The 11,123-nt window shown below is 37.8% G+C and overlaps 1 protein-coding gene across 5 annotated transcripts in view; it reads left to right on the top strand.

Moving 5' to 3' along the window:
* The first annotated feature begins 1,525 nt into the window (after positions 1 to 1,525).
* The window catches only part of LOC133582738 (uncharacterized), a 214,199-nt gene continuing 204,601 nt past the window's right edge, over positions 1,526 to 11,123 (top strand). For all 5 annotated transcript variants that reach the window (XM_061936812.1, XM_061936771.2, XM_061936804.1 and 2 more), the window contains exons 1-2: positions 1,526 to 1,988; positions 5,729 to 5,917. In XM_061936812.1, coding sequence (XP_061792796.1) covers positions 5,776 to 5,917 — 142 coding nt within the window. In that variant the 5' untranslated portion in view covers positions 1,526 to 1,988; positions 5,729 to 5,775. The remainder of the gene's footprint in view (positions 1,989 to 5,728; positions 5,918 to 11,123) is intronic.

Raw genomic sequence — 11,123 nt, 5'->3', positions numbered from 1 at the left:
CCTTCCTTGTAAAAGATAAGCCACAGATTGAACAAGAAAAAGGTTTTTCTCCAGTGTGTATTCTCATGTGTCTTTTCAAGTTGTCCTTGTGTACAAAACCTGTTAAGCATATTGAACAGGACAATTTAACTCCAGTGTGTCTTCTCATGTTGTCTTTTCAGATCACTATGGCATTTAAAGGTTTTGTGACAGTGAGAACATTTGAAGTGTGTGTTGTCAGTGTGACATGTTGCATCATCTTTAGAGTCTTCATCATCAGTGTCAGGAGAGTGTGACGTTGTGTCCTCACTATCTGACAGTGGAGCTAAGATCTTGTCTGCTTGTGATCCTCCACTGCGGGATGATGGTGTTGAATGCTGAGCTGAAGTCCCGAAACAACATCCGCACTTCCAGATGTTCTAAGCTCAGGTGTAGTGCAGAGGAGATGGCGTCCTCTGTGGAGCGGTTAGGGCGATAAGCAAACTGGTATGGGTCGAATGTGGGGGGAAGTCTGGAGACAATGTATTCCTTTACCAGCCTCTCAAAGCACTTCATTACAGATGTTTTTGGGATAATGTAAACATCTGTTCAGTATTTTAACATAAAAGTGTTTGAATGTGAGACATTAAAAGCCACAAAATGCGACGGGTCCATCAGACCCACAAACACTGGCTGAGTAATAACAATATGAACACCACACAAGAGTTAAGTAATTATTTATAGATGTATTTATTTGTTTAATTTTGTCCCATTTGACCCTCCATATTTTTGGAACAGCAAGACTTCCACAATATGGACTCATTTAGCCTTTTCAAATCAAGAACACACTTATTCCAGAATGCTTATTCACTTTAATTTCAGCTATTTCTAGTTTCTTGTCTAAACTGACATTTTCTGTTTGATATTGTTCAATGTTGTAATGTTTGTATCGTCTCTAGAAAGGCACCTTATAAAAAAACATTGATTATTATTATGCGTATTATTCTTAAACAGAGAATTTGGTCCTTTCACATCATCTCCAACCTTTTTTTCTTCCTGAGAACGTTTAAAAAATAACTAAAATGGTGGAGATTTACTCATTTTTTGTCATGTTTATTTTCATAGCTTCTTTCAAGCCAAACAAAGGAAATACAATTATTTTGCCAGAGCACATTTGTATCACTACTAGAGGTATTTTGTCAAAAATAAAGGATTTTGTATTTTATTTGTATGAGCAGCAACATTTCAATGGTACTATATGTAGGACTTTACAATACTGTACTGCCATCTACTGCTGACTTTTGGCTCCTGCACGATAAATTGACGCGTAGGCGAGAGGCAGTAGCTTAGTTTCACTTTCACTTTGCCTTTTACCTCATTTTTCATTATCATCAGAATAAAACACAGGACTAAAATTGATCGACTTATTGGTGAATAATTCAACAATATATACATTATTTTAGTTATTGAAACAATTAAAACAAAATAATAAAATCTTCTGCGCATGACACATCTCGCGAGAGCAGAGCAGTCATAGACGAGAGCAGCACCGTCTTGTAACGTCAAGCGTGCCAACTGTCGTGAAAGCACATCGACGCAGAAAGAAGCCAGAAGGACGCTAATAAGTCAGTCTTATTATTTGTTCTCCAGTTTGTAAAAATGTATGTCGTATAAAATACATCTTTGAGTCTTTAATTCTGGAAAAAACCCGTCTCGGTGAGCGAGAACCTTATCGTTCTAGCAAGTTTAGCTAGCTTAGCTTGTTAGCTGCTAACAAAGAGACGCGGACGTTATCAACACATCGCTAAGTAGAGATCTAATGTGAGTGTAAAGTGTTGTGATTGTGTGAACATGTGAGTGTAAAGTGTTGTGATTGTGTGAACATGTGAGTGTAAAGTGTTGTGATTGTGTGAACATATGCGAAAGAACGATAGCAGATTACCAGGCGGAACTTTCTAGAACAAAAGAGGAGAACAATCAACTACTGGACACTGTTTTCAAGAAACATCAAGTTGTGTTACACACAACAGGTTTGTTGACTTCTTACGCTCACATCTTTACTAACTTTATATTTGTTTATTAACACTTTTCTTCAATAGATGTTTATCTTGTGGGGATGATGCAATGCTTTCATTTAGATTCTTCATGAAAACGAGACAGTTTGAGGTTGATGTTCCTCTCAGTTTGTAACAATGTGTGATTGATTGATTGAAGGAGTTATGAGAAGTTTGCATAGGAAAGGCTACACTTTCATCACGGTGCACATTCACTGCTACAAGAAAGCCTGAGATGGTTTCAGTTGAAATATTTGTTCACTCACACAGATAGAACACAAAGTATGCAGAAAGTAGCAAACAGACAACAACAACACTACAAGAAAATTGCAGCAAAAGGCTTTGTATATTCCCAGTTACGAGTAGCGACAACCTGTGATGTCTTGTCAAAGCTGCTTTGAAGGAAGTAAGGGATTTACACTCCTTTATGGCTATTGATAGGAAGATCCACATGTTGGTGGTATAGCAGGCAAACTAATTACAACCTTTTTTGGAGTGAGATCTGGGTTGCATATGACTTGTACAACTACCTCTGGTGTTATAATAGTCAATATATTTTGAAGTATCTAGACAGGTACATGGGTATTTTAGTGGTATGGTGTATCTTGTACACCAGACCAACTGCAAGAAGATGTACTCTGTCACCTACCAAGAGCCTCCCCACTTTAAGGAAATGGTTGGCAGAAAGATAGACGGTTGAGTAGAAGCCCAATCATTTTGTTTTGGGCTGTCTGGAGTTTGTTTTTCGGGGCTTTTAAGGCGTCACGGTACCAAACATGAACTCTGTAGTCAAAGTGGGGTTAAATGAGTGCTTGTGTTAGAGTCTTAAGTGTATTTCCACCCACCAGCCGGGTGATCCTACTATGTAAGAACTAGGGTTGTACAGTATACCAGCATTCGTATAGTATCGCAATACTAATTCATCATATTCGGTACTATACCGCCTGTAAAAAGTACTACTTCTATGATTACATCAATATTTTTTGGCATCATCACATCTTTTTTCGTTTAAAAAAAATATAGATTATGTTTATAAACTGAGAAAATATGTCCCTGGACACATGAGGACTTTAAATATGACCAATGTATGATCCTGTAACTACTTGGTATCAGATTGATGCCCAAATTTGTGGTATCATCCAAAACTAATGTGAAGTATCAAACAACAGAAGAATAAGTGAGTATTACCTTTTAACAGAAGTGTAGATATAACATGTTAAAACAGAAAATAAGCAGATATTAACAGTAAATGAACAAGTAGATTAATAATCAATTTTCTACCACTTGTCCTTAATAATTTAGACAAAATAATAGAATATAAATGACACAATATGTTACTGCATATGTCAGCAGACTAAATTAGGAGCCTTTGTTTGTTTACTTCCTAATAAAAGACAAGTTGTTTAGTATATTCACTATTTTATTTTAGGACAAACTTGCAATAAGAAACATATGTTAAATGTACCCTAAGATTTTTTGTTAAAATAAAGCCAATAATGCACTTTTTGTGGTCCCTTTTATTTAGAAAAGTATCAAAATGCATTTAGGTACAGGTCCCGGTACCAAAATATTGGTATCGGGACAACACTAGTAAGAACAGAATTTGTCGGTTGATTCTTTGACTACCTTAGTAGTCATTTTTTCACTGGACAGATTAGTCTCTACGATGCAGCCAAGATAGGTCATCTAATATTTGTTTGTTATAATATTGTCACCCACTTTGACTGTGAAGTTATCTACTTTTCTGAGGTTATGAATTGACCCAAAAACCTGTGTACTTGCAAGTACCAGGCGAGTCTTAATGTGCCAGTTTGTCATTGAAAGCCTTGCTAGTCTAGGTCTTAAGGATTGTAGCTTCACTTGTTTTATGGCCGTCAGCCTCAGTTCTATGTTCTTTAAGGGTATAGAAAATGATGGAATTATCACTTAAGTCGTATACAGTAGTTCCACTTGTGGTGATCTTAGACTGGTCAGAAGTCACAACGAGGTCTATGAAGGTTTAAAAGGACTCACTCACCCTGGTAGTTTGCTTAATGAGCTAAGTGAGACAATGTTGGTGGCACAGCTTAGTAAAGGTTTTAAAAATGGGTGCATCCTTTCAGGACATATCTGTGTTCCAGTCCCCAAGAAGATGTAAACCTGCATCAACATGTTTACACAAAACTCACACACTCACCAAATACATGTTATACTGTAATCAAATCTAATTAAAGTTATAATTTCACTTCCTGATTCTGACTTACATGCAACAATAAGTTAAAGTAAACATTTATATTCAATAACCAAAGTAGTCAAAACTTGATTTACTAAAAGAACATAAAGGTGACTGACTTTCCTTCAGCGTGTCGTAGATGGTCTCCAATTCCTAAAGAGGAATTGTTGATGGAGATACTCCATAAAACACCACATAGTAAAACATGTTTTTGGTAAAAGTTCCTTTTGGCCCAGCCAACAAAATGACCACCCCATAGTATTCTGCATGATAACAAAAACATCAATCAATCAATCAATCAATGTTTATTTATACAGCCCTAAATCACAAGTGTCTCAAAGGGCTGTACAAGCCACAACGACATCCTCGGTACAGAGCCCACATAAGGGCAAGGAAAAACTCACCCCAATGGGACGTCGATGTGAATGACTATGAGAAACCTTGGAGAGGACCGCATATGTGGGTAACCCCCCCTCCCCCTGTAGGGGAGACCGAATGCAATGGATGTCGAGTGGGTCAGACATAATATTGTGAGAGTCCAGTCCATAGTGGATCCAACATAATAGTGAGAATCCAGTCCATAGTGGGGCCAACAGGAAACCATCCCAAGCGGAGACGGGTCAGCAGCGCAGAGATGTTCCCAACCGATGCACAGGCGAGCGGTCCACCCCGGGTCCCGACTCTGGACAGCCAGCACTTCATCCATGGCCACCGGACCTGTGTGTCCCCCCTCGACAAGGGATAGGGGGGAGCAGAGGAGAAAGGAAAAGAAACGGCAGATCAACTGGTCCAAAAAAGGGGGTCTATTTAAAGGCTAGAGTATACAAATGAGTTTTAAGATGGGACTTAAATGCTTCTACTGAGGTAGCATCTCTAACTGTTACCGGGAGGGCATTCCATAGTACTGGAGCCCGAATAGAAAACGCTCTATAGCCCGCAGACTTTTTTTGGGCTCTGGGAATCACTAATAAGCCGGAGTTCTTTGAACGCAGATTTCTTGCCGGGACATATGGTACAACACAATCAGCAAGATAGGATGGAGCTAGACCGTGTAGTATTTTATACGTAAGTAGTATACCATGAATGTTTTTTTAAATGATTTTGGAATTAGATTTTTTTTATTTCCATGATATTGAAGTTATGGTGATGACAATGTCATTAAAAAATGATGGTTAAGTTTAGAGATAAAATATAAAATAAAATAAAAATATTTACACACTTTATATCAGTGAGTGTAAAGTTAAGAATGCCTCAATCAATGCTGTCTTGTACTTATAAAAAAACTAGCTCCTCATCAAATTTCCAAGTCTGTTTTTGTTCTCACTTTTGAATACATTTTAGTGGCTGGGACAAAAGGTGGTATTTCCCGTGTTTTTATTGGTTGTTTTGCTACACACTTTTAACACAACACACAAAAGAACATAAATAATGGCATTGTGTTAACAGTGTCAGTCCAAAACTATTTCTATTATCTCTTTATCTTATTTACTTATTTACCCAACAGACGTCCAGCAGCCCCTTCACATTAAAGAGGAAGAGGGGGATCCACACATGAAAGAGGAAGAGGAGGGCGAGTGTCCTGTAGGGCAGGAGGAGGATGATGTCAGCAAGTTTCCACTGATTGTTGTCTCTATGAAGACTGAAGAGCATGAAGACAAAGCACCTGAGTCCTCACAGCTTCATCACAGTCCAAGTAAGCACATATCATTTTATTCTCAGGGCATTCAATCCATCACAACTGGACTGTTCACTTTGTCTTAGAAGACTCATCCAAGTAGGCTTCATCACTTCATGCTCATACACTTCAAGTCTTAAATCTAATCATTGGAATTTAGAGGGGAACTGCACTTTTTGGGGGAATGTTTTCTATTGTTCACAATCATTATAAAAGACATGACGGTGGATATATATTGTTTTAAAATCACATTCTAACTCATACATGTAAATAAAAGTCCACTTGCAAAGGAGCCAATGAAAGGTCCTCTTTAACCATCCAAAAAGTGCCAACAATACTCCATTTGCATTTTGTGGCTTGAATAGCAAGCATTAGTGATATTGTTATTATAAGTGCTAACGCAGACAAACTATTTATAGCTTGTGTGTCTATGTTGACATCAGCGGCTGGTGAGCTCCTTCCTGGCCTCGGTGCTGGTGAAAGATTATTCCAGATCATGAATCGTGCCTCTCACCTGGATAGTAGAAGGATGAGGACGTACTCTGACAAGTTGGTATCATTTGACAGCCAATTTAGACCCGGCAATGGCGAACGACACAAAAAGACGCTTAACGTCACCCCCCTTTTCCGTGCGACGATTATGAATCATTCTTCATCTAAACGGGAATATAACAAGATTTTATCAGTCTGTGTCATAGTGACAGCAGACCTTGTACAGTAAGTGATGTTTTATTATGTTTGTTGGCTCTCAGGAAGTCTGCAGTGTGTAGTATTCAGTGATTTATTTATTTATTTTTAATTTAGTCTTTATTTAACCAGGTAAAATCCCATTGAGATCAAATATTTATTTTTCAAGGGAGACCTGGCCAAGAGGGCAGCAGCAAGGTTACATAAAAAAGAGTAAACAACACATAAAACATCAAATGTACAACATTAAAATTTGCTGACATGACATATGTGCATACAGACAAGGTAGACTGCAGTCCTTTCACAGAAGCTTTAAACTCATTCAATGCAACAAGGGTTTGAAGTTGAATATTCGATTGTTGGTTATTCCAAGTCTTCGCTGCTGAAAACCTAAATGCTTTCTTGCCCAGTTCAGTTCTTACTTTGGGGACGACAAATTGCAGAGCATTCATTGAACGAAGATTGTGACTTCCTTGTTTCTTTGTAAAAATACAAGACAGATAAGACGGGGTGATACCCGGAATGGTTTTGTAGATGAACACATACCAATGATTGAGGCGTCGAGCACATAAAGATGTCCAGTTAACCATTGAGTATAACACACAATGGTGAGTAAGTTAACCATTGAGTATAACACACAATGGTGAGTAAGTTAACCATTGCGTATAACACATAATGGTGAGTAAGTTAACCATTGAGTATAACACACAATGGTGAGTAAGTTAACCATTGAGTATAACACACAATGGTGAGTAAGTTAACCATTGAGTATAACACACAATGGTGAGTAAGTTAACCATTGAGTATAACACACAATAGTGAGTAAGTTAATCATTGTGTGTTATACTCAATAACTCCATAGTCAATAACAGGTAAAAAGGTTGTTTCCACCAATTTCTGTTTCACAGTAAAAGAAAAGCAAGACTTGTTTCTATAATAAAATCCCAGTAAAAGTTAGTTTGTTTGTTTTTTACAACATACTGAATGTGCTCCTTAAAACTTAAGTGGTCATCAATAAAAAATCCAAAATATTTAAAAGAAGATACTGACACAATTTGTTGCCCATTTCTTGTTCAAATGTTCTCACACAGTGCTGATCTTCCAGTTTTTGATGTGGTAAAGAACATACACTTTGTTTTCTCTGCATTTAAAAGCAGTTGAAGATAGCAAAGTTGTTCTTGTACTCTGTCAAATGCATGTTGTAGATATTGAAAGGCCTCAGCAGGAGTGGGTGCTGTGCAGTATATGACAGTATCATCAGCGTAGGAATGGAAAGTTGAGTTCGGAATATTCTGTCCAAGATTATTAATTATTAATTAATAATGGGCCCAACACAGAACCTTGAGGGACACCCTTTTTCACTTGCAGTGCCTCCGAGAAAGAACCTTCTATCTGAACAGCCTGAGTTCTACTTGTGAGGTAATTTGCAAACCATCCAACTGCTTGCTGAGAAAAACCAATAGCTGAAAGACGTTTGATTAAAATGACATGATCAACAGTATCAAATGCCTTTGAAAAGTCAATAAAGAGGGACAGACAGCACTGCTTCTTGTCAAGAGCTTCAGTTACATCATTTATAAACTTCATAGTAGCAGTAACAGTACTGTGATTTCTGCCAAAACCTGACTGAAATGGTGAAAGAATAAAGTTGGTGTCCAAAAAGTCTTATATCTGTTCACTGATAAAGGATTCAAGGACTTTTGCCAGAACAGAGAGTTTAGAGATCGATCTGTAATTATTTAGATTACTAGGGTCACCTCCTTTTAATAGGGGGATTACAAGGGCAGATTTCCAATCCAAGGGGATTTCATTTGAAATTAGAGTAAGGTTAAAAATGTGAGTCAGTGGTCCAGCTATAATTTCAGCTGCCAACTTTAAAAAGAGCGGCTCCAATTTATCTGAGCCAGCTGGCTTTCTAGGTTTAAGTTGTTTTAGAGCCCTCATGACCTCTGTTGTGGTAAAGGGTGTAAAGTTAAAAACTTGGGTATTTTCAACGGTTCTTTCCGGAGTTAGCAGAACTTCAGTAGAGTTGTCAGAATTATAGAGAAAACCAGAGGAAATAAAATGATTATTAAAATGACTACCCATTTCTCTTCTGTCACTTACTCTGACACCATCAACAAGTATACTAGGTGGGAGATTGACTGAATTACAGCAGCCGGACAAAGATTTGATGATTTTCCAAAACTTCTTTGGGTGTTTGAGATTTTCAGTTGTTGTGGAGAAATACAATTCTGATTTGACTTTCCGAAGGAGAGAGGTAAATTGATTTCTTAATTGTCTAAAATTCAACCAATCTGCTTCTAACCCTGACTTGCGTGCCCTGGCCCAAGCAGCATTATGCAATACATCTGACAGGTCCGATGTAAACCACTGATTGTCACGTCCTTTAACCCTACATTTTCTAAAAGGGGCATGTTTGTTCACTATACTCAAGAAGTTTTCGTGAAAATATTTCCAAGCCAGTTCAACATTATCAAAAAGAGCAATTCTATCCCAATTAAAAAGATGCAAGTCATGTAAAAAAGCTTGCGTCTCAAATAATTTCATATTACGTTTTTCAAGAAGACGAGGCTTGCTTTTAGGAATCCTTGTGTCTCGCACGACTGCAATCACAGGAAAACACCAGATGCAACACATTTAAAGGGCATATTTGTTAGAATTAAGTCAATGAGTGTAGCTTTTTGAGGGCATTTAGGATTAGGTCTTGTAGCTGAGTTAATTAATTGTGTTAAATTTAGAGATTCACACTGTGCTTTCAAGGAGTCAGACACAGATGTGAGCCAGTCCCATTTCAAATCACTATTTCATCGTATTTCAGTTGAGACAGAAGCTTCACAAGAGTAGATAGGGAATTACTAGGGGCAGATGGAGGCCTATAACACCCCACTAGACTTTTTAGACTAGACTTTAGACTTCCTTTTTATTGTCATTCAAATTTGAACTTTACAGCACAGATAAGAACGAAACTTCGTTACATAAGCTCATGGTAGTGCAGGATAAAAAAGCAATAAGGTGCATATATACAGTAAATAAATAAATAAATATATATAAATACTATATAAATATATATATATAAAAAAAAAATATATATATATATAAATATATATTAAATAAATAAATAGATTACTGTACAGATAAATATATTGCACTTTATCACATTTGTCCACGTTTATGGATGTATGTTATATTGTCTTTTTTATTCCAGCGAGTTAATCCATTTTGGGGGGAGTTGAGGGGATAATTTAATTATGATGCGTTCAAGAGTCTTACGGCTTGAGGGAAGAAGCTGTTACAGAACCTGGAGGTTCTGCTTCGGAGGCTGCGGAACCTCTTTCTAGAGTCCAGCAGTGAAAACAGTCCTTGGTGGGGGTAGGAGGAGTCTTTGCAGATTTTCTGAGCCCTGGTCAGGCAGCGGCTTTTTGCCATCTCCTGGATAGGAGGAAGAGGAGTCCTGATGATCTTTTCCGCCGTCCTCACCACTCTCTGGAGAGACTTTCAGTCTGAGGAACTGCAGGCTCCAGTCCAGACAGAGATGCTGTTGGTCAGCAGGCTCTCTATAGTGCCTCTGTAGAATGTGCTGAGAATGGGGGGAGGGAGCTGTGTTCTTTTCATCCCACGCAAAAAGTGCATGCGCTGCTGAGCTCTTTTTACAAGAGCTCCGGTGTGTAGGGACCAGGTTATATTGTCAGTTATCTGCACCCCCAGGAACTTGGTGCTGCTTACTATCTCCACCACTACCATATTGTCGTAATTTCTAGCTAATTCAAGTTCAAGTGCAAACAGTTCAAGTTCTTTACTTACTGATTCAGAGAGCACTAATTTAACATCAAACCTCTGCTTAATATATATGGCCACTCCACCACCTTTTCTTTGTCGGTCAGTACGATAGACATTATAGCCATAAATGTAAATATCTTTATCAAGCACAGGTTGTTTAAGCCAAGTTTCTGATAAGACTACAATATCAGCATTTGTTGAGTTTATCCAGATCTTTATCATATCCAGTTTAGGGAGTAAACTCCGAACATTGATATGAATAATCCCAAGACCAGATCTAGTTTTAAAATCCGCAGGTGTAAAACATTGTGTAGGTGTATCAGGGCCTGGATTAGTCTCAACATTTCTTTAGAGCAAAAACAATAATATAACTAAACATTTGCGCTTAAAGTTACCATCTTTTGAGTCGGTCTTTAATCTGTGAAAGTAAGTGCTCACAATAGGGGAGGATGCAGTAATGTTGACTTGATCTCTCAAAACAAGGAAACAATAAGAATGAATGGACTCTACCATAGTATGCAGCCATTTTGTTTTGTCCAAAGTCACATAAATCTTCAACTGAGATAAGTCTGAGGTTATTTTGTAGCTGCCACTATGATGAAATGTCAAATTATCAAATATGTCAAACTGTGCATCTTGAAGTAGCGTAGCTCGTGAGTGGGGGTGACCAGACCCATTTGGGACACCAGTAAAACCACACAAAGTATAAAACACAATATAATAATTTGTGACATAGTGAGAGGAGAAGTTCCACTTG

The sequence above is a fragment of the Nerophis lumbriciformis genome, linkage group LG03 (genome assembly GCF_033978685.3).
Source record: "Nerophis lumbriciformis linkage group LG03, RoL_Nlum_v2.1, whole genome shotgun sequence".
Lineage (NCBI taxonomy): Eukaryota > Metazoa > Chordata > Actinopteri > Syngnathiformes > Syngnathidae > Nerophis > Nerophis lumbriciformis.
The sequence above is the reverse complement of the archived record's forward strand: the minus strand, read 5'-3'. Positions and strand labels throughout refer to the sequence as shown.